The sequence below is a fragment of the Rhamphochromis longiceps genome, linkage group LG9, assembly GCF_057381845.1.
Source record: "Rhamphochromis longiceps isolate RC_006_pf linkage group LG9, R_longiceps_female_GT1.1, whole genome shotgun sequence".
Taxonomy (NCBI): domain Eukaryota; kingdom Metazoa; phylum Chordata; class Actinopteri; order Cichliformes; family Cichlidae; genus Rhamphochromis; species Rhamphochromis longiceps.
Genome location: NC_140565.1, coordinates 5,780,331 through 5,805,839, shown reverse-complemented (window position 1 = coordinate 5,805,839; position 25,509 = coordinate 5,780,331). Strand labels below are relative to the sequence as shown.

The following is a 25,509-nucleotide window of genomic DNA, read 5'->3' as shown; positions in this document are numbered from 1 at the left end:
TTAGATGAACTGCAGGACTTCCTCACCGTGTTATCTAGGATGAACCATCTAGGGTGAGGGGGAGGCTACCCTCTTCCTGACCAAGGATGTTTAACCCTTTGATCAGCAACACACACACACACACACACACACACACACACACACACACACACACACACACACACACACACACACACACACACACACACACGCAAGGTACTCTTTGTTTGTATGTAGACGTCGTATGTTAATGAACCTATGCATATTCATGTAACCTCAATAAAAGGACAGTGTTACGGGAGGACGGACGAGAGCTACTGGGGTCAAGCGAAGGAACGGCGTTTGTCTGGTTCTCTCCCGTGCACGAGTACCATGAAGAAGTTTGCCTACTTGCGTCTTGCTTGCAGTGTAATTATATTGTCTTCAACGTTCCAGCAGATGGGTTCAAGCTACAAACCTATCATCTGTCTTTCTGGAACTCTTCAAACAGTTCTCTGTGGTTGTATTGAAGATGATGGTGGAGATTAGTCGTGTTTCCTCTGGTGGTTGCCACGAGTGTTCGGCAAGTTTTGCAGAGCACCTGTGTTTGGAGAAGGTCGTCTTTATCAAATCCAAAGTACCTCCAAATAAGCGAGGTACTATTTTTTTTTCTTTTTTCTTTTTTAAGGCACGAGTTCATAGTCAGCGTTCTCGTCATGCGTCTCGCTGTCAGCCATTACAACTCTGACTCGTTGCTGCAGCGTTGTTCGCTCCCCACCTACGTAGGAGGCAGGCCTCTAATCCATTTGATTGGCCGTGAAGGGCTCTATACGACTGGTCAAATGTATAAAGGGGTTTCTTTGATTGGTAAATTCTTTAAAGCACGTGTGTAAACATTTTAAGGTACCCAATTATCGCAGTTTACGCCGTCTTTTGCGATGGGCCCATCGCACATGCTGGTATCGCGATGACAATAAATTTTCGATTTATTGCGCAGGCCTAATAGTAACCAATGACCAAATGCAGCAGTAATGTATAAACACAGAGAGTGAAAAGAGATGAGCTTTATTAAAAGCTTTATTAAAAAGAAAACTAAAGAGGGTGTCTGTCTCCCGAATCCAAATTGGGAGCTGGTTCCACTGCAGAGGGCCCAGAAGCTGAAGGCTCTGCTTCCCATTCTACTTTAAAAAAGCAAGCCTGCAGTCTGAGAGCAAAGTCCTCTGTTAAGATGATAAGGTACTATGAGGTCTTTAAGATATTGCGGGGCCTGATTACTCAAGATTTTGTATGTAAGAAGAAAAAGTTTGATTCAATTCTGGATTCGACAGGAAGCCAATGAAGAGAAGCCAATATGGGAGAAATATGCTCTCTCTTTCCAGTCCCTCTCAGGACTCTTGCTGCCAGTGGCGTGTCCAGCGGGGTGGCCTGGGGGGGCACAGGCCACCTCCCCAACCAGACTGGCCACCCCAGGTGCCACCCCAAAGGTAAAACAATAAAATTCAATCAAATATCAAATGTCCGATTATGTTTTCACGGTGAAGCGCAGATATCCGAGTGTAAGTGAATGCAGCATCGGCTTCTGCGCTATGTGCATCACGTTAGCAAAGGTAGGAGAGCCAAGCACGAAAGACGGCACCGCAGGAAACAATTTTTCGGTGAAAGAAAATGAGGACAGAATAAATGTCCCGGTAAGTAATATTAAGTTTGTTGAGTTTAGTAAACTTCGGTGAAATTAGAATACCAAAGAAAAAAATAACACTTGAAGAATTATTGCAGCCGTCGAATATTTCAGACAGTTTGCTACTGAGGGGAGCTAACATAAGAGTTATGAGTTATAAGATATAATCTAAGTCGTAACATTGCTGTATGGAGCTGCAGATTTGGTTGCAGGTTAACATAGCTGGACTGGCCATCGGGCATACCGGGCATGTGCCCGGTGACTTATTTATTTATTTTGTAATGGCATGAACAATGAGAGGTGGTGGATTGGCCAGATGCAGGTCAATGTGTAAAAATAACTCAGTTGTTTGGTGGTGGCTATGGCGGAGCTTCCACAGAGGCCAGCAGGTGGATGAGGGAAGGGGAGGCAGGAGGAGAGCCCCGAGGCAGCCGCCAGTCCGAGTGTCAGGTGAACTGAACTTCAGGTAAGAAGTTATGACCTGCAGTCTCTCTGGGTCAGATATAAACCAAGTTTAGGTGGAGTTTATTTTCGTTGTGCTGACTTTTTACAGTCAGTTAGAATAACTCGTACTGCGTACTAGCTAGCATGACGGAGTTTCTACACAAAGGGGGGCACAAAGAAATACTTTTCTTTCTTATTCTCATTTAAAATATCTAGCTTTTATTAAATAATTATCTAAATCTTACAACCAAAGTTTTTATCTGACGTAAAATGTATAGAAATCATACATATACCAACAAGACAGTGTACATCACTGTCACAACAGCATTTGTTTTCATTCAAAGGCTTTATGGCTTTAATACCTGGTGGGTCGGTCTGTAGTCAAAATGCCCGATTTTCTGTCCCGGTCCAGCCCTGCAGGTTAATACTGGCAGTGTCACCATGCCAGCTGACTGTATTTCATCATCAGCCAGTGTTGTTCTTGATCAATATTACCAAAGTTTACCATAAGGCAGCATAGCAAGTATTTACTTGCTTTCAGGTTTTATTCAAATGTTAGTCTTTTCATTTGTTTCCACACTTTTTTCCTGTTTCAAAATCAAACACCAGTTTGTGAGAAGATTATCTTCTTTTTTTAAATAGGCAGATAAAATTTTACATTGGCTAATTTGTCAATTGTTTGTTACAAATGTTTGTATTTTAATATTAAAAAATGTTTTTGCCCAAAACATATGTGCACTACATGTCAGTAAAAATACTATGCAAATATTGCTGTCCTTGACTGCTGAGTAAACACTGACTGATTGTATCTCTTGTACTTTATCAACGCAGTATCTAAAAACTTTGCACCGTAGTGGTTAAAATCTCATTCTAATAAGAGTTAAAAGCGCATTCGGTTATTAGGTTTATAGGGTTATTGAATTATGGTTAATGGTTGGTAGAATTTTTTTTAAACATTATCTGCCACCCTTCTCCAAATCTGTGCCCCTACCTGGCCCCCCCAACAAAAATTTTCTAGACACGCCACTCCTTGCTGCAGCACTCTTGAGCAACTCGAGGCTTTTCAGAAAGCTTTTAAAGCGGCCTGATAATAACGAGTCACAATAGTCCAACCTCAAAGTAATAAATGCAGAGTTACAGTTTCAGCATCACTCCAAGTCAAGATGTTTCTAATTTTAGTGATATTGTACTGATAAATGAAATCAGTTCTACATATTTGCTTAAGGTGCACAAATGGTAAAAAACGACAAACATGAATCTGTGATTGGCTGCAAACTGGACACATTTGAAGCTGTGGTGGTAAGAAGGTCAGAGGACAAACTATTCTCCATCCTCTGAAAAACATGCTGAGAACCTTCTCAAACAGAAACATCTTTTATTGTTTACTGTGATGTTGTAAACTTTTTTGTTGTGTTTGAGAAAAGAGAATATTTTATTGCATAAAACAGTGCTGATCGCATTTTTCAAACATCTGCTTTGGCAGCTGACTGTGGGGCTCGGTACACCCGGCTTGGCGTGGAAAAACAGAGTGTGAGACTCCAGCTTCTCTCTAGTCTGATGACTCAAACAGGCTCTCCCCCACTCTGTCATTTAAACAGTGCTTTACAAACCTGAACATTGGAGCTAACAGCTGGATTTTCCTGTTTCAGTGCAGCTGAGACAGGAGACAGACAGTGAAAGTGGACGGTACACCCTCGGTTTAACACAAAAACTCATTGTTGCAGGCAGGGGCAGCACAAAAGTGACCCCTTAAACTGATTTTTATTCCAAGTCCCCCTGTTTTCCCCTGAGTTATTGGTCCTGTTACTATGCCTGTGAAGGTTCTCAGTCAGTCAAGGAGCTTGGAAAGAGAAGTGTCTGGACTTCTTTAAGTTTCCTTATTGATCCTCTACCTCGTGTGATTAGGTAGAGGATCAATAGGGGGTCCATGACCCTCTTGGGGACACTCCCATAGGGATTAAAATCTGGGACTCGCCACCAATTGCTCTTAGAACTGAAGAAGCTTCTCCACTGAGAGGTGAAACGTCTTTAAGGAAATTTAAAGAGGTCCAGACGCTTTTCTTTCCAAGCTCCTTAGACGGTTCTGTTACTAGCTAGACTTACATTAGTTTATTTTAGCTATTAACCACAACCAACCAATGGTGTCACGTTCTGTACTGAGAGAAGATGGCGCTACACATTTTTTAGCACTTATTTCTTAAATCCAGCTTCACAGAGTTACATTCATGGCTGTTTTTGAGAGCAAGGCTCCATCATGTAAATGAGTCTTTACACATGAAGTGTTTCAGGTCCACTTTAAGCATAATTAAGTACCAAAGAGTGCAAAGCCACTTACCTCAGTGTTACTGGATGTAAGAGAACATATGAAAGTTGCATGTATACTTAAGTGATGATAATAACGTGCATTTACCTTCCTTCATTTCAGTATCCATAAGAGATGAATTTGTCCACTATAATCAAAAGGATACAATGCTTTATGGTGAACTGAGTATACTGTGTATTCATTGCTCCCGAACTTTACCCGTTATTTGCAGGGATTTAATTTCTATTATTGTGGCCCCATCCCTAGGGACTGTAACGGTATAACCCTAACCCAATATTCCAATCATCTATCTATCTATCTATCTATCTATCTATCTATCTATCTACTTAGCACTTTTAATTCTTATTCTCATTTTTATTTTCATGTCCATCTAAGCTTAATTTATAACAGTATTTATAACAGTATGTTTGCACTGAAGCACCGCAGCAATTTCCTAATGTTGTAAACCCGCTCAACATTTGGCAATAAAACCCTTTCTGATTCTGATTCTGACTCCACTACATTCATGTCACAATTTTAATTAATTAATTTACAAAATTAAGACACAGAAAAGATCTTACATCTCCAATAAGCTACTTTTCTTTTTAATTATTTTACTAATTTGGAAGTTAATTTTGATGTTCATTTGAGCTCAGATGTTTATTTTAGAAAACAAATCAACATTGATTATAATTATAATCAGCAGATCAGTTCGTGACAGAAGTACTCACTGACTACAGTCAAATACAGCTTTGATATTAGGAGAATGCAAGAGTTATCAACATGTAATGTTTAACACAGACTGCTCTCTCAGCTGAATTCTCCTGATATATTACCTCAACTGTGAGTTACATGAATTCACACAGCCTAGTAATTAAAAACGTAAACAGTAAGTAAGTTAATGCAACTCGAACTGGATTTCCTTATTCGGTTAACACTGGTTTAGTGCTTGGCGGTGACCAGCACGTGTGAGGCAGACACTGACAGTGTATAATACACTGTAATAGTGCAGGGTGTGTGAGTGTTATTTTCTGACTTGGGCCAACCCGAGTTGGTTGGGCGACCAGACCAGTTCAGAAAGTCTGGATCAGACCCGACAGACTGCTTTGAGCACATTCTCGTGGGATTACTTGCATTTTTTTTCACTTACGTGACATTTTCAATACAAAAATCAGAGATGTAAAGGTCTATTTCACGACATTGGTGCTTTTACATGACCTCTTCCACCACTCGTATGGGAACAGTCCCAAAGCTCGAGCAGTCGTGCCAAATAAAAACAGAACTATTTCTGCTAGTCTAAGCTGAGTAAGATAAGAAACATACGAAACTAAACATAAACTCAGCTAAATTTACGTTTAAGTGTGCCATGTTCTTACCTTCCGAGCTCTTTGCCGGGAATAACAGTGTAGTGGTCGGCGAAAGGTTCGTTGTGGATGGCGGTTTGGATTTCGGACAACAAGCCGCTGACACTGCGGCTCTGGCTCGGTCCAGCTGCGTGGTTGTGATGAAGGCGGCTTCTGCTTCTCGAGTCCCCGGCAAGCGGGCATTCGGGGATCATGGCGTCGATTAATTGGACCGGTTAGTTGGCTAACGTTAAACACTTCAAACAACGGTCAGCACAATTATATTAAATGACGCCGCTTACTATTCTCCGAACGACAACAGAAACCAAACAAAACCCAAAACATTAGGGCGACAGAATAATGTCACGTCTTCTAGGCCAAGCTTCAAATTATTTGCTCAGTCTAACATTGTAATAAAAACACAGCTGGAGAGCTCATTTTGATCACTCCACACTCAGCGTCCTGCCTGTCAGTCCCTCAACTTGCTCCTCACTTAGAAGCTGAACCGGTGCTGCGTTTTCTGTAACCATGGTAGCACGTGTTGATTGACAGGCGTGCCTGCCAATCGGAATGGGTTACAGAGAGAGAGGGGGAGAGACTTCTGTGTTGATCGGCGAATTAAAAATTAAACGTGAAATATATTGCGGGACCAGTTTTCACGTCCCTTTTAATATAAAAAAATGCATACAATGTATACATTTCTATTGCTTTTAATAATAAATATTGATAGAACTGTAAGTCTCTTAAAAAGCAACACAAATGATATGTAAACTACAAAGAACAAAAGCAACAGAAAAGCTAACTTAACAAAAGAGAAATAAAGGCACGCAAGTAATTACACAAAGAAACAAAACATGTAGAAAGAGACGAAGAAGATTAGAAAGAGAAACAAAGCATCTACAGAGGAAGGCTCAGGAAGCAGAGTGGATGGTTGGTGGTGGTCCTTGGCTAAGATACTGAATGATACACTCATCAGAGTGTGAATGTGTGTGAACGTTATACAGAAAGCCCTTAGATATAGAAAACTGTTTATGTTGTATAAAATGCTTTTTGAGTATTCAAGTAGAAAAGTACTTTATAAGAACCAGTCCAGTTTTTATGTTGAGTGGGGAACTTCCAGGTGGGTTTTAGGTCTCATATCCAATACCTTCTTACCTGTATTCAGGGCACACATGAATTTGAGGACTATCTCTACTTAATATGTAATATAAGGCTTATAAAAAATAAAAACCTTTTATCAAAGATCGACAGTGAACCTTTTCATTTTTCACCCCTTTGTCTGTAGAATGAATACACACAGCAGTAACAAAGTGACCATTTTATTAAGATCCATATGGTAAGGTGGGGCAATAGAACAGCCTGAGTATTTAGAAACCTGTTCTCAGTCAAATATGAACTTTAACATTATGTACATACATGTATAGTAACCACACATGAAACTGGAAACAAAAGAAAATATCCATGTTTTAGTGTCACCACCTGGTCTTCTCCTGTCTACTTCTGATCAATTCAAACACACACACACACACACACACGCACGCACGCACGCATGCACACACGCACGCACGCACACACACACACACACACACACGCACGCACGCACGCACGCACACACACACACACGCACGCACGCACGCACGCACACACGCACGCATGCACACACGCACGCACGCACACACACACACACACACACACACACACACAAAACAGCAGCAACAATTTTCCACCACCTTCCCTGTCAGTAGACAGCCCATCATCATTTACTTTTCCAATATTCTGTTTAAACTTGTATAGCTTCTATCAGCACATTTACAGATAAGTGTTACTGGAACATTTGTAATCATTCCTTTCCCACAATAAATATCAGTGTTATGATGTATGCATTCATCATATCAACCCAACAAAAACAACAAATCAGTAAGCTCTCTTTACATGTTCACCAAAGCACATACAAAAATCATTAACTGCCCAAAGAATAGAGTGCTTCCTGGATTCATGTGGCTCTAACAGAGTGAGCCACAGCTGACATTAACCTCAATAATGCCACCAGCAAAAGTGGTGAACAGAAAAAGAGGAGCCAAATGGGAACAAACATCACAGTTTCCCCGCAGAAAACCAAAAAAAATCAGCCAGCTTATTTTAGAATAGAAAAGACACAAATAAGAACCCAAAGGCTTCAAATTCAAAGGCAAAATCTTCCACTGATCCTCCTAATTACATGATTACAAAATAAAATAGAAAGAAAACATTCAAGGAAAGTTTCCGGACTTCCCCTTGCTTATAAATACAATACTGTATAAATAAGAGTACAAACGATTGTAGAAAAAGGATGAGGAGAGCAACTAAATCACAGCCTTGTCCTTGTGTGTGTTGGGATGTGTGGACAAGATGTTGCCACACCAAACAAAAACTGGAGTAATTATCGATCTGACTCACAGAAGTGTGGGTAATCTCCAAAAATCTCAAATTTGTGTCAATCAAAGTTCTTTGGATTCTTCTTTAGTGGAACCTATCACTGCAGTTTTTCTCCTCTATACGGAAGCGAATTCATGACAGTATTTTAAATGAAAATAAAAAAAGTGAAATTCTGGAGATATAGTCAGCTTTTCAAACATCACACCATGTTGGGAATAAAGAAGCCTAAAATTTGACAGGCCGCTGAAGTCAGGGATCTTTGCTATGTGTCAAACTTTGACATGTAGTTGATTTGTGAGTAACAACAGTGTTGACCCAGGGTGAGTTTGGCTACAAGTTCAGCATTCTGTGATATCTGGGCCATATCTGATTCACACCACATTTGCTGGCACCACAGCTGAGCCTTAAACTCTTCCACCAAGTCACTGGTGACACATTGGGGGTTAGGGTTAGGCTTGGGTTGAGTTTGAGCTGCATGCTAAATAGGCAAAAAGTCAGACACTAGCAGATGACACGTTTTCAATGAAGTCACATAGTTTTGGCATTACAATCATTCTGGGTGTTCTAAGCAAGCACAAACTGTACAAAAAGGGGCGCATGTTAACCAACCCTAACTCTAACCCTAGATTGGCTGTCAGTGACCCAACAGCCCAAATTAGCCCCAAATGTGATACCTGGAAAGTGATTTCAGCCAACTCATCTCACACACGTCTACTTGAGTTGCTGATGGTTCATGAAGGTGAAAAGTTCCGCTGTGGTGAAAATCTTTCACACGATAAGATGTGGACAATTGACACACACATCAGTCCTACTCTGGACCAGAAGGTGGATTCTATCCCAGCATGCTTTGGGTGGACGATAGAGAAGCACAGTAAGACAATGTAGAGTGGCAACAATGACAAAAAAAAAATCTTGCTTTAAATACCTACATCTGCACACAGCAGGACACAGACCAGTGAGGGCCAGGTTAGGGAAAGATTGTCACTGGGTAAGGGTATGGTGGGGATTAGGCAATTAAGTAACGACAGATTGCATTTTATTAACCCTAAACACAAACATTAAACAGAAATTCTTATTTCCTATGTCAAAGTTTGATGCTCTGTACCCATAAACCCAGTCTAGACATAAACCAACGTCTGCTGCTTACACTGCAAATCTGACTAAACTAACAATGTGATTGAATATATTTTTATGTATACTTTACCACCACCCTCTGGTGGCTATCCACCTAAAGCTTTTTGGAAACCGGCCTGACTGAGTTGCACCAACTCTTCATTTAGTTAGGTAAACTGGTTTTGAAGAATGACAGATTTTTGTCCAAAAAATTCCAGTGGATAATGACAGAAATATTTTCTTGGTTAAGAAAAACACAAGTCAAGTCAAGAACACTCTCACGGAGGTAGCTGTACCATTGTCAAAAGCCGCAAGTAAGTGACGACTTAATGTCTTTACACGGACACCGTGTATAATTTAAATAAATATTCTGAGAAGTGAAGATATGCAGAGGTTCACCAATCTGCAAAAAAAGCACATTTACAAACTGTGGAACAGTTTAAGACCAGCGTTCCTCAGCGTAACATTATGAAGACGCTCAATATCTCATCAAGAGTACACAATATCATCAAAAGACTCTGAGCACCTAGAGAAATCTCTGTTTGCAAGGGTCAAAATCAATATTGGATGCCTGTGTTCATGAGTTAAAAACAATCCTTATGCTGGAAATTACTTGAGTTTGTCCAGTTCTTTGGGGAATTCATATAGGGCGCTCAGGTGGACTAATAGGGACTGTATTCCTAAACACTCTGTTGCTCCATTTTCTCTGTATCCATGCAATTTAAGTATGTGCTGCCTTCTCATTTATTTATTTTTGCATATTTGTCACACGACAGGTTCCAGATCATCAAGCAAATGTTAGACAAAGACAGCCTGAGTAAATACAAGTTGCACTCTTTAAAGTATGATTTGATTTGCTAAGGTAAGAAAGACAGCCAAACCTACCTGCTCACATAGGAACAGGCGTTGCTATTTAGCTAACATTTATCGACATGCTCACACGGATGCATCAGGGACAAATTGGGGTTCAGTATCTTGTCCGAGGATACTCCCACATGCAGACCGGAGGAGCACGGGATCGAACGTCTAACTGCTAGATGACCCGCTCTACTTCTTGAGCCACAGCAACACGTTCTCACTCCACAGCCACCCCTAAATCTGCCAAGTATTAGTATTATGTTTGTGCTTTGAAAACTGTTGTGTACCTTCTATGCTTAAAATAAAAATAATGGCTTTTAAACCTTATTTTGGGGCAAAGTTGTCAGACCTTTTAAACTTTTTTTGCATTCACAGCTCTTTACCCAATTATTTTAAACGGCCTTGGATGATTCCAAATAACTCCCAGGAGAATTCCCAAAATGCCTGCCAGGTAGTAGGAAGTGAATTTAAAGACTTTCATGTTAGCTTTTTCTTTTTAAGCTGTTGGTTTTGTTGCTTTGTTCACTTAGCTGTATGCCAGTTACACATGGTGGTTAGTGGGTATAAATATTTAGTAACAACTAATCTCTGTGCAGAAACTGTCATTGTGCTGCAACCAGTTGTAGTTTCATCTTGCATAAAGTGCCACTTAGCAAACACAGGGCTAAGTTTGAATTCATGAACAGCTGGTGCAACTGGCTTCAGTATGAACTATAGATTCACAAAAACCTGAACAATTAATCCCAACACTTAGAAGCAGAACAAGAGATCTCATCTTTCTCATTGCACACAGTTGTCTTCCCTGCAAACACCTAGCATTTATTAGGTATGTAACAATTCTCTAAAAGCACAGTTTGGTTCAAACCTTGAATTGTCTTTAGAGGGGAGCAATAATAAAAATCAGTGACAAACATTCTTTAATCAGAAGTGGATCAAACAAAAACTACACTCCATGATTCAGAAGTGTTTCCAGTTCATTCGTTAACTGAACTGTTCCACCACTGGAGTCGTCGGCTTTAACTGGGAATTAATAAAGTTTACAAAAAAAATTTCCGGGAGATGTAAATGGACTACAATATTGTGCACGTCGTGATGTCAGTCATGGGTTTCAGAAACATTCAGAAACCTGGTGCTTTGACCACTGACAGCAAGGTTGGAGATTTGTGTCTAGCCTGCGACAAACATACGCAACTCCACAAGAAAGCATTTCTCAAGTTTTATGAACATTGTAGCTGTACTTGAAATGGTAAAACACACTTTGATGTGTAAGCCATTAGTTCTCTGTTAGCCTTACAACTCATTCAACAGTTAGGTTGACAAAAGCCTACAGCTTGGGAAGAGTAGCTACAAGTGTATCTGTCAAATCCGGCGAAAATGTGTCAGATTTCCAGCCAGCTTTGATGCCTCCTGGTTCTGTTTATATTTGGCATTGCTTATATCAGGCTAGTTATCTGCCCACAAAGCTACATCCATTGTAAATACAGTAATCAGTGACTATTACCAATTAACCTGACTTAAAAAAAACCCAAGGCAAATGACTTTCCTTTTGTCAGTACTACCCCCACAGGGCATGTATGAGGCAGAAAGTAACTGAGGCACAGCTTCATCACTCAGCTAGAGATGCAGGCAAGGGGCTGGAGATGTCAAGGGTGCACTGCAGTCAGTCAGTGTCTAAAAGAATATGGCAGACTGTGGAACAGATTGGAGTAAAGGTCTCAACTATTGCATATGTTACACCTGTTTGTCCCTTTACACATCACACATTTCTACCAGTAGGGCCACATCAGTTCAGGGATCTGTTACATTGGTCTGAGGCCACTGGAGATTCCACACGCTGCTCTTGCACTGGTCACTGTGTTTGAGACAGCAAAGAGTTAAATACTGGAGTACCGGCTCCATACAAAGAGCGGCACCAATGGTGCATGGTCAGAGATGACAACTTCGTTTGTGGAAGACTCGAACAAGAGTGTGAGAAGCTCCCATTCAAACAGCCAGACCACAGGCTGAAAGCAGAATCCCACTTTAGTCCTCCTTAGCCATCTGGAGAGCGTCCAAGTATAAATTCTGTCGTGAAGAGTCACGAATCACGGAGCTCACGTAGCTTGGTTTGACGTAATCGCCCTTAGTCTCCACAAAAGGAATCCCAGAAGCCCTTGTGCTGGAATTGATGGCTGCTTTTGCATTCGCAATACTTGACATCATTGCCTCATCACTGAGCTCTATGCAACATAGAGTGTCTGTGGAGTGTCTGTGTCCAGTTGTTGTCATCACTTTAAAGGGAGGCACAGTACCGGAAGCTGTGGGCGCAGATGCAGGACTTCCAGGATGAGTATCAGAAGCATGTTAGTACTGCGGAGTCTTTAATTGCAGGGAGGGCCTGTCTTTTTATGCGAGTACAGCCTGGATGCTGTGAATGTATATTTCTTGATTTCCAGTGTACCAGACTACTCTTCACATTGCTTGAAACAGAAACTTCACTGCTTTGTGGCTTGCCCATTATTGACATTCATTTCATTTCCAGATGTTCAGTAGTTTCTGAGTTTCTGAGCATGTGTTATTCACCTTGTCTTCAGTGCAGTTTTCTTTACCTGTTGGGAGTTTTTTGAGTGATAATCAGTCTTTCTCTCTTAATTGTCTGCAGCTCGTCATATATTTGCCTTAACCTCTTATTTCCCATTGTGCTGCAGTTCTGTTAAGTCCTCAGGCAAGTTCCTTTTGGGCTGCTGCAGTCCAGACAGATACATATTGGTATTTGTAGTATCTCCACTAAAAAAAACAACAACAAAAAACCCAGACAATTGTTCCTTTGGCTTCAGGGCTACTAAACTTTGCATTAAACTGATTGAGGTGTTTTTCTCTTGAATTTAAACTTGCATTAGACATTCTACATGTCCACAGCAGGAAACCACCTGAGGATTTGTGTAACAATCTTTGCATACATCTTTTGATAAAAAGAAGATTTCTGGATCAAAGTTTGCAATGACTGTAACATTTTTTAGAGTAACTAATAGTATTTAATTCTATTAACGGTTTTAACCCATTTCTTTCATTTCTCTTTCCGATTTTCTTTCTACAGTAGGTTGTGATGGTTATTAAATTATTATTTAAATATTTTCTGTCTATTAAAGATAACTTCCAGCATGTCTCCAAGCACATTGCTGTTGTTATTGTCATATGGAAAATTACTGTTTTCAGTGTTACTGTGTTGCTCATATTGTTCTTATTTCTGTACATTACTTTTCACCTGTTGCTGTACTGAGTATAAACACTTTGCTTTTGCTTTTATTAGTCAAAGCATTTTCATTGTCGGATGAATTGTGGTACATGCAACAAAAGTTTTTGATTCGATTTGACAGACTCATTCTTCAGGTACACACAGACTGATCAATATTAATTATAAAAAAGTCTTTGTAATTGTTTCTTATTTTCTAATGATTTATAGAAAAATAAGTGCTGTGACGCTGTGAGTGTTGCGTGCAATCGTAAAGATCCTCATGAGTGACAGACTCTGACGCACAGAACCGTAACAGTGACAAACATACTGTGTATCCAACATGATCAGAAACATTTCCAGTACAATTCCGGGATCTTTAAGACAGGTTAGGCTGCGCTCCTTTCACATTTTGGCCCAGCCAGTGTTGGACATAGAGGCGTGCAGTGTTTGATTTGTCTGTCTCACTCCAGACCAAATGTGCTGGTTTCTTCCACAGCAATGAGCAGTTTCTCATACAGCATGGTGTACGAAGGGTAGGGAGGCAGGTCGAGGCGGTTAAAGCAGGTGTGAGCTCTGAGAAATGAGAGAGAGAAAGAGACAGACATTTTAAACAAAATGGAGCTTGTCTTTTATCCACTTTAACAAGTACATTCCATTAATAGAGCTGAGAGCCAGAATATACAAGAGGTAGACAAGCAGACGAGCATGCTCATTAGCCTCCTTTTCAGCTGGGCTGGTCCCAACAGTCTCTAAATTAAACCCACTTTAATAGACAAGATGATGTACAAATACTACGTGTGAATAAAGGAGTTATTTGAAACAGTTCAGATTAAATGTTGGTGTGGCAGTTTGCATTGTGCATAACACTGCACACACATACAGGTGTTAGCTAGCAGACTAGCTTTGCTAGCGATGCTAGCAGCAGCAGCCCGTTTTCCTTGCAGGCTAAAATCCATAAACCCATGCAGAATGTGGTTACTACAGTCAAGAGGTTACATGTCATTAGGGCGACCGTGGTTCAGGGGGTTGGGAAGCTCATCTTGTAACCGGAAGGTTGCCGGTTTGATCCCCAGCTCTGTCTGTCTTGGTCGTTGTGTCCTTGGGCAAGACACTTCACCTACTGCCTACTGGTGATGGCCAGAGGGGCTGATGGTGCGATATGGCAGCCTCCATTCTGTCAGTCTACAACTGTAGCTGCCTCCACCAGTGTGTGAATGTGAGAGTGAATGAATAGTGGTATTGTAAAGCGCTTTGAGGGTCTTGAAAAGTGCTATATAAACACAATCCATTAATATTATGTCAGATTCATCTGAAATGGCTGACACGTCCCACAGAGATGTGGTGCTATCTGCAAGGTAAAAATCTCTGGCTAGCTGGGGGTGACCATGTAAATTACAGAACAAACAGTCAATGTTAAAATACTTAAACGTCTGAATCTGAAATCTGAATGTGTCAGCTTCGTGTCTGATCAGTTTTCTATAAAAGACGGATGAGGCCGTCCAAAAAGATCAGCCCTAGAAATGCTTATGTACCATTTACAGATAACACATTATTATTCTGTCTTATCCTGTCCACCTCCCCTCATTTCCACCTGTTGCAACACATGTATGTCTCTCCCTGAGCCTGGTTCTGCTGGAAGTTTCTTTCTCTTTCTGTGTTGCTGAGTTCTTGCCCACAGGTTTGATTGTTGGAGTTTTCTCTCTGTTATCGTAAGGTCTTTACTTTACAATATAAAGTGCCTTGAGGCAGCACGTCTTGTGTTTTGACGTCATATAAATTCAGTAGAACTGAACTGAACTGAATTATCAGCGCAGTGCAGGCAGTACCATGAACATTGATAGCCACATACAAAATGAGTCTTTTGGAGTTACACAGCTGATTTAAAAACAGGACCGTTCTGAAGAACATCTTCTGCATTACTGCCACCTACTGGATTGCTCAAAGTTGTAATGCCCAGATTAATGTAACATTCAATAAGCCAGTGACTGTTGACTGATATATTAACTGGTCTGGAGCAGTGAGATGTGTAGCTGGTGTAGCTGCATCAAAAATAACACGTAAAAACACTTTTACATGACAAGATTGACTGCCTAATAGTTAAAGCTATTTAGATGTAGTGGAAAGACAGACAACTAATGGTGCAGAGGAATCTTTTAGTTCCTTGAAAGAAAGTTCCTGTGTCCTTTCAGTGCAAATACTACTACGGTGACCTACGTCGGAAGTGATTTTGAAAAACTTAGGAGGCTGTCAATTTGAAGTATCCCACGTCTGAAAAAGGCTGGACACAGTCCCATACACACCATGTCCACACTTCCTATTATTAGCTGAACAACAGAACGATGTGAGTGCTCCAGGCAAGCATCAAACACTGGCACCTTTTCCCTCCTTTGCAGTAAAACCTGACTCATACTTTCTGCTGAGCACTGCTTGTTTATCAAATTAACATCTGACTCCAAGGTCGGAGAACAATTTCTCATCTAGCTGCACTGCAGAGGTGGGAGAGCCAAACAGCCTCTCTGCTGATCAATGTCAACACATTTGAACTGTATATCCTGTATACAGTGCCTCAACAAAATAATACACAGCTGCAGTCAATCAAAGTCCAGGTACTTTGAGATGGCAGACAGTTTTACTGCAGCTTTGATGTCAAGGGAACAACCTTCATGACCTCAGGTGACTTTATTACACCCAAAATCATGTAAGGCAATCGGTATTTACAGATACTGACATCAATTACAAACATGTTGTTTACATGTGTTGGATTTCAGCAATACGTTAATAATGAAAACACAAGACACTGGACAAATGTTACGGTAATATAAAAGATGCACACTATGTTGAGATGTAACCAGCTCTTTGTAATTCACACCATCTACTTCATCCCCCACTCACATATCTGCATTGAAATGTAGTAAACCTCAGAGATGGTCAGGCTCTGGCAAGATAATTACATGGAGGAGTTAAATGACTGTTTTCCATCTACAGACTGGGATGTCTTTCAACAAGATGATGACATGGTAGAGGCGTTTACAGGGTATATTCACTTGTGTGCTGACACTGTGTGTCAGAAATATTCATTACTATCCAACTATATCCAAACAACAACCAGCACAACTCCCGAATTAAAACAATGCATTAGAATAAGCTTTCCAAAAGAATGGGAAATGGAGCTGAAAGCAGTTTAAAAAGACCTCAAAGGAAAATTACCAAAAAAGCATCACTGACGAATCAGAGAAGACTTCTCAAGAAAGAAGTCAGAAATACCGCATGTTGTAAATGAACTGGTCCTATGACAGCGTACTGGAGAAATGTGTCTATCTGTTAGTTGAACCTCAGATTCAAGAGGAACAACGCAGTTCCTTATCCTGGTCGTGGAACAACAGATCAGTTCTTAATCCTCTTGAGGACATTCGAGAGTATGTGGGGGTTTGTACAATCTGTCTACGTGTATTTTTTGGACTTGTGGATTTCTGGTGGGTGTTGGACTCTCCCAGGATTCCCCTTTGTCGCTGATTCTGTTCATGGTAGAACAGGTACAGCCAGGTGGATTGTCATAAAGGTTCAGATTTTAGCTAAATAGGTTTTTAGTTCCATCATTTGGGAACTATTTTTACCAGCTCATAAATCTACATTTTGGTGCTGAAGTGCCATCCTCCTGATTGCTTGTTTTAAAAATACACACATGCAGGCTATGTAGAAAACTGTGCTGTGTTGTTCCTGGTGGCCAGGATGAGCTCACTCTACTTGAACCATGTTCCTTACTGATTGTAAAGAACAGGTAGGAGTGCAGAAGAGGACGAGATACCTGGGTAGCGATGTCACTTTGCCCCACTTCTCAATGCAGAAGCGCCGGAGGCCATTCGAACCTCGCAAGGCGGCAAAGCCTTCGTAGGGAACGCTGGATGTCCCCGTGACAAACTGCAGCAGACGGAGGCGTTGTTCATTGTTGAAGCGCTCCACTGCAGCCCAAAACCAGCGCATCACTATGTGGCCGTCATGGTAACCTAGCATGTGTGACATCACATTTAACTAAGGTTACACACATTGACCAACACAAAACAAGCAATGCATTTTACTGTGCCATTTTCTGTTATTCATTTGCAGTTAAAATAGTGGCAACCCATATTTGACTTAGTCCAAACTGCTCTAAAACTTGGTTTCACACAGGATTTTCTACTGTTGTACAGCTAATATACTCATTTCTGTGCTCACTGTGTAAGCACAGAAATCCCACACACCTGCTGTATTTTGTTTACGAGGGGCAGCCATTCTGCAGAAAGTTGGCTTAACGTGAGCCAATGTAACGTGAAGACTGGAGCTAAACCATCTTGATTCAGACAGAAGACAAACTCATAATAATCCTTAAAAGGGATTATTCTGGGAAGAGCCCCAGCATAAAGGTAGTAGTGCTAAAGAACAAAAATAATGAGCTGCAAATGTGCAAATATCAAGGAGTCAATATTTCTTTCTATTTTCTTTGTCTAACACACCTCCTCTATACTCGGTGTTGTTTCTCCAGTCACCGAGGTCAATCTCCACCGTCCCAGCAATGACCAGCTCCAGCTCCCGTGCATCGAATACCGACACAAGCCTGGAGTCCACCACCTGGAAAGGAAGGAACAAAAGGTTCAGTTCTTTGTGCTAACATTTATTTCCATGTGTGTATTATGATGCTTTGGAGGTTGCAGGCACTGGAAGTGAACAGTGTAAGCAAGCACTGACGAGTTGTTGAAAACCTTGTGTTGTTTACCTCGTAGAAGCCTCGGACCAGCGCCTCCGTCTGTTGCACCACTCCTCTCTCCACCCTCCACTTGGCCATTCGCTCTATATAATCCTTCTTGTTCTTCTCAGTGACTTGGAGGTTGGCGCCACCGGACTTTAGCTCACGCTCCGTTACCTGGCATCACAGTTAGAAGAGTAAAGAGGTAAATAACAGCAGTGTGGAATGTCAGTGACATTATAGCCTCGACGGGTGAAAAACAAAGAGGAAATGAGCAGGTGTTAAACTTTACTCCGCAACAAAATGTAAAACAAATCACATTTTAATTGGCTTTTGATGCTCTGATTAAAAAGTGTTCATCCATCTGCCGCGACTGGTGGTGGGTCAGTGACACACTCAGATGGACACACACACACACACACACACACACACACACACACACACACACACTGACCTGGCCAAACACCTCCTCGTTGACAGTGAAGGTTAGGTCGAGGATGTCGGTGATGTCGTTGTCTTTCATCCACTGTAGAGACTGATGAAACTCCTCATCCAGATACTCCAGATCAGACAGGTCCGTCGCCCTGAGACAGACGCAAAAGTCAAAGACTGACACACAACTGCCACGCTTCACTTGTTCCTCAAATGTTCATCACTAACACACATTAGCTGTAACTGTTTCAACTGAACATAAACCCGTGAAAACACATGAACAATGCTGCAGGTGTGTACGTGTGTGTACTGACAGTCTGAGCAGGGCCTTGTAGAACGGTCTAGTAAAGAAAGCGTCCAGCAGATACTGATGGATCAGAGCCAGGCCCAGGATACGACCACTGAAACGGAACCTGGAGACACACAAACCCAACATTTGCTTCAGAATCACACAAACAAGCCCGGGTGGCCCACTGGCTTGGTGGTGTACTGTCACATTATGGAAAGAAGGGTCTAGATTGTAATCTCATGGTCGCCTGGGACCTTTCTATGTGGAGTTCGCAGGTTCTCCCTTTACCTAATGAGTTTTCACCAACAGTGCAGAGACATGTTAGCTTAATTAGTGTTTTTAAATTGGCTGACAGCAACTTTCTTTCACTGTTGTACTTAACTGATCACAATTTCAAGGCAACCCAAGTCTTTTAGGGGCACAAAGACAACCTTTGCTAATTGGACAGTACCTAATTATTTGGGAACAAAGTGGTTTCTGCAACCCTCACCAGATTTAGAGTAATGTCCAAAACACCAGGCCTTGAATATATTTGTATGGTTCCTCCTACTTTTATTTCCGTGTGCATGATGCTTATTTTTTGTCTCAGCATCCTGATTATCATGCACGACGCTCAGAGCAAGGATCAGCTAATAGAAAGATGCTGATGATGCCTGTGTTTTCATAAAAAGTGCATGTTGAACAAGACAACTATGGAAGGCGTTCACTGTTGAACGACCACAGGGAACGACAGGAACACAAAAGAACGAATGCTGCTCCTAAAGTTTATGTTAGGAGAAATCCTGCATCACATGTGAGGGAAATACTGAAAAATGGCGTCCTTAGGTAACATATAGCAGTGAGCCGAGGGCAGTCATGTCTTGGACTGAGACTTTCTTATTCTCTTCATTATGACAGGACAGCCCACTTGCCACGGCACTTTTAAACGCTTCTGCTGTGGACAGACGACTGTTTCTGAAGCATGCTTTAAGAACCTGTCTTATGTCAGTGACAGCTTTTCACATATTTCATTTCATGCTTGTTTGTTCACATTGTAAAATGTGTAAGGAACTGAAAGGTTATGGCATTCATTGTGTGTTCCCAGTCAAAACACTCATCTGTGGTCTGAATATATTTATAAAAGAGGCTTTTTATTATTTTCAATTCAATTCATTTTTTTTTATACAGCGCCAAATCACAACAACAGTTCCCTCAATGTGCTTCATATTATAAGTTAGACCCTACAATAATACATACAGAGAAAAACCCACCAATCATATGACCGCCTATGAGCAAGCACTTTGGTGACAGTGGGAAGGAAAAACTCCCTTTTAACCGGAAGAAACCGCCGACCGAACCAGGCTGAGGGAGGGGCGGGGCCATCTGCTGCGACCGGTTGGGGTGAGAGAAGGACGTGAGTATGCATCACACAGCTTACCATTCCAGATGGTTCTCAACAAACGCTGACATGGGGCTGATCTGCACGGTGTAGGTGTCATTGGCTGAGTATTCAAACAGGCCGTAGTATGGATTGAATAGCTCCTGAGACAAGAGGAAGAAGAACTCTCTGGAAGGACCGCTGTAATCTAACCTGAAGAGAGAAGATGCAACTTCAACTGACAATACAGGCTAATACTGGACTACTAAACGGTGTTTAAGTAGTCGACTGTGAACTAAATACGACTATTGATCGGATTTGTGCTGCACCTGAGTACAGGAGTGAATGTAAGCATTTCTGAAGACGCCAGTGCTGCCAGAGCTAAGCTGCCAGAAACTGAGAGGTCACTGAGCGTGTACCGCTGGCTCTTAATACCGCCATCACACGGGGCCTCTACCTTCATGCATGAAAACTCATTTTCTGCGCTGAGGAAGATTCTAACTGCGGTGCGTGCAGTCACGGTGTGAGCTTGTGGAGCACGTCCTTGGTACACTTTGTGGTCATGTTTCTAGATGACAGCACATACAGTATGGCCGCATTACGCATTCTAGTTTTCAGTGGATTCATCTAGTGATGCATTGTAGTTGTATGTGTGTAGTTGGCATGGATGAGCACATGTCCAGTGTTCAGTTAGTGTTTATACCACTCAGCTTCTTCCTCACACAGTTTGAGGCTTCTACAGTGTGTGACAGCAGTATTGTAGGCACTGCAGTGGTACGTCCACGGTCACCTGTTCGTGTTTATTTGTCTTACCCCTCCTCCCCAAGGAACGTGACATAGAGTTTATTCCTCTGCAGCTCTTTGCGTGAATATGCCATCACTTGGTTGAAGGTTCCTTCCAGTAGATGTTCTCTCCTGATGAGCAACCTACAACAAGCAGGACAGCTGAAACGCACCGATATACCCCAAAAAACCTCACCACTGTTTAAGCAATGCTGACACATTCATACAACATAAGTATCATTTCTAAAGGGGCGCTCTGTTTGATTACTGAACAACACATTTAAAAAAAGAGGACTTCACCACTCTCCTTTATAGCTACGACCATGTCTCCATGGAGTAGACACAGTGAACAAATATGTCTTTGGACATATTTTAAAGTTGCATCAGGACCTATGCTGATACATGTGCAATGTAAATAAATACATATTATGTCTAATGGGCATCAAACTCTGCCATGATAAAATGAGTTGCGCCATTTGGGTCTTACTTCGATTCAGTTTTATTCATATAATGCCAAAAGTTACCTCAAGGGTCTCAAACCTCGAGGTAAAGAACCCCAATAATAGACAGAAAACCCCAACAATCAAAGGACCCCCTATGAGCAAGCACTTGGCAACAGTGGGAAGGAAAAACTCTCACTTGATCTTTCCTGGCCCCTGGGCGTATCCTTTAGCTTCTAATTTCCTGTAGAAGTTTCGCAGTTTGGCTTCAAAGTCTCTGCGGTAAGGAGCTGGAGCCCTGGCCCTCTGCAAGCCTGCACACAGAACACAAGTTGCATTACTCTGCCAGTCAGTAAAACTGCAGTTACAGTTACACTCAGCCAGTTATGTGAAGGGAATCACCATGTAGTCCACCAAACAGTCTAACAACAGATTATGAAACCCTCTGAGGCAAAACCTTTTTCAAAGGAATGCCAAATAAAAATGACTTGAATGAAATGAACTGGTTTCTGCATACAAACATTTTTTCTATGTAAGTGTTTTCTATGTAACACTCACTCACATGTAGGTCTCCCAGATGGACAGCAACTTGGGGTTAATATCTTGCCCGAGGATATCTGGCATACAGACTGGAGCAGTCCGAAATCTAAACCATCAGCCATCCAATTAGTAGAGTACCAGCTCTTCCTCCTGAGCTACAGCCACCACCGTTCTGCCACCCAGTTCTTCTGCATGTGTCACACTGAAAATATGTGCTTCTTGCACAAGTTGGGAAGTTGTTCTACCAACTTTGTTCAAAGTGGGAGGCAGGGTACAGCCTAGGCAGGTGGCCAGGCTGTCACGGGCCTATTGACTTTATTTCATATCTCACTGCTAAGAAACAGCAGTCACTAGTCTTATCAAGCTGTTAATCACTAGAATCCCCTTTACAGTAATAACTGCAGCACGGTAAACAGTCAGCTCTATTAGATATCATCCAGCTGCAAAAAAACAACCCACACTTGTTCCTCATCTTGTACACACTGTGTGATAACATCTGCTTATTCTTACTTGTAACACAGAAAAATTAAGCACACGTTTTTCTTGCTGAGGTTTGGGTTTTACTCTCCTGGTGGCCACTGGCTAACACCTGGCATTTATGGTGATAGTGTTTCCCAGATTTTTCACTCTTCTTCTCTTTGCCTGTGTGAGTTTATTGCTAATCGGCTCTCGTTTTACTTCCTGTCTTGTCCTGAAGGATCGTTTCTGTGCTCACCTCCCTTTGTTCTTTTCATGCCTGCATTAGTGTCTGATTGAATTTACCTGTTCTCTTTGTTCTTTATTATTTAGTCTTTCCTTCTGCTGACTCACATTTTTTAAAAATGATTTAGTGTAAGTAAGTTCATTGGCTCTTCCTGTCACAGTGTGACGTGGTGTTTAATTAACTGTGAGGCTAATTATAGTTCCTTGTTTTTCTACCCATCTGCTGGCTCCTGCCTGCACATTAGTTGCTCTCATCTGTGACAGTCGAGGCTTTTGCCTTCATTCATTTCCCTCCTACTCCAATCTTGGTGCTAAAGTTATCAAATTATAGCAAAAAAATCCTTTCCAGCATTAAAGGATCAAACATGCTTCAAGGGTCAGTAAGAAGTAAGAGTAGGCAGCGACGGATAGTTCTAACGGTGAATGAGTGATATGAAACGGTTCAGTGCTCATCGTTTCAACAAAGACAACAGCACAACTAATGAATGAAACACATTTACAGACCAGGCTTCCCTGCTGTGACCTAGTTTCCTTTTATAGAGTCTCCCATCAAGAACACGCACACCCCAAATCACGCTCACAAAAACACTGTTGAGGCCTGTTAGAAGTCTGCTGGAGCTCATTAAGATAAGATTAGAGCAGCATCGCATAGCACAGCAGGTTCTGTCATACAGTGTGTCTATTATGAGTTGTCACTGTGTGTGAGTGTCTATTGTGTGCACTGTGATGGGCTCAGATTTCATCACCTGCATATGTGATCAGCTTTTCTGTGTTTTTTGCACACATGGTTGCTTCAAACAGCAGGTACACACAAGCACACATCCATGAAAATACCCGACAGCAAACACCTCCTGCTGTGTGATACAGTCCAAGAATTCAGTTTTGTTGAATGAAATTTTATTCTTTAAATAGAATTTTTACTTAACACTACTTAGCGTGCATGCCTGTCTGCTAGCATTAGCTAACAACGTAGCACTCCTACTTCTTGTCCCAAAAAAGTGAAAGAAAGAAAAAGAGAAAGTTTTGATAACCAAACATTAATGTCGAGACTTCAAATGAGTCTAAAACCAATAACATCACAGTGGTTATGTCCATCTTTTATATACAGTCTACTGTATTATGGTCACCTGTTATTGGTGAATGCCACATGCATCCTGTTCCTCCATTTCTAGGCTGGAATGCTAAACCAGTAGCATATCACAGATCATACCAATGTAGGGACATAAATAGGTAGTTTCATGGTTACATGTTATATGTCACAGTTACTATAATGTCAAGTGCTTCTTTTTCTTTCAGCTGCTTCCTTTAGGGGGCGCCGTCTCACCCTATCCCCAGCACCCTTCTCTGTTACACTAACCACATTCATGAATCTTATCTGTGTTCTAAGGCCCTAAGGCGCTCGCTTGACATCCGTAACTATACTTCATCATCAACACTGTCAAAGCAAACTTTAAATCTGTGGAGCTCTTTCTCAGCATGAAGCCATACTGCTGCTCACTCATCATCACCCCTCTTCTTAACTTAGCTTCACCAACTCTTTCCCACAGCTTCTTGGTACGGCTGATCAGCTTGATCCCTCTCTAGTTAGCACAGAGGGAAAGAACAGCTCTCTTAATTCTTGTTTCCTTTTCTTGCACCCTCCACCCTCTTTCCAATTCCACCTTCCGTGTAAGTAAAAGCCCATCACTTGTACTTCTTTTTCTCACTTCTTTGGGGGTTATAAATTTGAAATGAAATAAATGTCAAAAGAATATATTAAAACTAAACAAAACAACGACAATAGCACATGCTAGCATAATTGTGACACAGAGCCACTATAAAAGTTGCGGCTAGGAATTAATTAGTGAGAATTTGAAAGAGGAAGTCATTATAAAGGATGCAGCATCGTTAAAGGAATGGTAACAAGTCCTACCGGGAGAGTTCTGTGGCGACGAGGCGGGGGAACAGCGAGGAGAGAAGCTGAGGTTGTGATGGATGGGGTGAGGTGGAACACATGACATGATTTCCTCTTCAAATAAACTGCAAGAAACAGAGCAGAGAAGCAAAACTTTGATTAGTGGCGTGAAAGTAGACACTGGGTTTGAAGCTGAATCCACCTGAATCCAAGTTCTTCACCTTAACAGGATGACCAGGTCAGCATCACATGACAGCTTCTCCACTCCCTGATTTCCTTCAGTCCTGACGTAGTGGATCTTCTCCCTGAACAATCGAGAGGGAAACGAATTGGTTTGTAATTTGTCTCTTTAAAGATATCTCATCCCTCCCTCAGGTACGACCAGTCTGTCTGCTCCTGCTGCTGAGAGACAGCGTGATGCCACCACCTCCAACATCTCAGCAGCAGTCATGAGTCAGGCAGAGGGACTTATGAAGCATTGTTAAAAAACACCAAGACAGAGAGACCAATACACTGTGCTGATTATCTACTCATTTTAAGCTTTGTCCGGTTCAAAGTTATCGTTGCCTCTACTTGTCTCTTAATCGTATAAAACAAACCCTAACATGATTGTTAATGACGCTGGCATCAGGCGGATATTTTACGTGAGAAAGCGTACCTCAGTGCATGGTTCCTAGTCAGGCTGGGCTGTCGCTCCTGTAACAAGTCAAATATGTTTGGCTGTCGAAGAAATGCCACTATCTTGTCATTGTAAGCTGGTGAGAGAAGCAGTCAGACATAAACACGGTAAAAGAACGACTCATCAGTAAAAAATACAAACAATGTGCCGGTGATGGGCTTACATGGAGCGCTCAGCTGCTGTGAGTCAGCATAATGCTGACTTCGTATAGCAGCTACCAAGCTGTTTCCTGGCCTGGCCATCAGAGACGCCCCTCGACTCCTGGACACATCAGAGGCCTGAAACAAAAACAACATAAGACTGCTGTCCAAATATAATGAAAGATTTAGTCGTGGACATTTTTTATTT

The 25,509-nt window shown here is 41.6% G+C and overlaps 2 protein-coding genes across 2 annotated transcripts in view; both read right to left on the bottom strand.

The window, feature by feature from the left end:
* Positions 1–6,220, bottom strand: part of stk17a (serine/threonine kinase 17a) — a 47,089-nt gene extending 40,869 nt beyond the window's left edge. Inside the window, exon 1 of the mRNA XM_085418060.1 lies at positions 5,759–6,220. Coding sequence (XP_085274186.1) covers positions 5,759–5,940 — 182 coding nt within the window. The 5' untranslated portion in view covers positions 5,941–6,220. The remainder of the gene's footprint in view (positions 1–5,758) is intronic.
* An 827-nt stretch (positions 6,221–7,047) lies between these two features.
* Positions 7,048–25,509, bottom strand: part of hecw1a (HECT, C2 and WW domain containing E3 ubiquitin protein ligase 1a) — a 98,390-nt gene continuing 79,928 nt past the window's right edge. The window contains exons 19-31 of the mRNA XM_085419485.1: positions 25,325–25,439; positions 25,141–25,237; positions 24,704–24,787; positions 24,501–24,607; positions 21,546–21,660; positions 20,937–21,050; positions 20,184–20,336; positions 18,792–18,890; positions 18,500–18,629; positions 18,076–18,222; positions 17,816–17,930; positions 17,131–17,329; positions 7,048–13,898 (exon numbers count right to left, since the gene is read on the bottom strand). Coding sequence (XP_085275611.1) covers positions 13,787–13,898; positions 17,131–17,329; positions 17,816–17,930; positions 18,076–18,222; positions 18,500–18,629; positions 18,792–18,890; positions 20,184–20,336; positions 20,937–21,050; positions 21,546–21,660; positions 24,501–24,607; positions 24,704–24,787; positions 25,141–25,237; positions 25,325–25,439 — 1,587 coding nt within the window. The 3' untranslated portion in view covers positions 7,048–13,786. The remainder of the gene's footprint in view (positions 13,899–17,130; positions 17,330–17,815; positions 17,931–18,075; positions 18,223–18,499; positions 18,630–18,791; positions 18,891–20,183; positions 20,337–20,936; positions 21,051–21,545; positions 21,661–24,500; positions 24,608–24,703; positions 24,788–25,140; positions 25,238–25,324; positions 25,440–25,509) is intronic.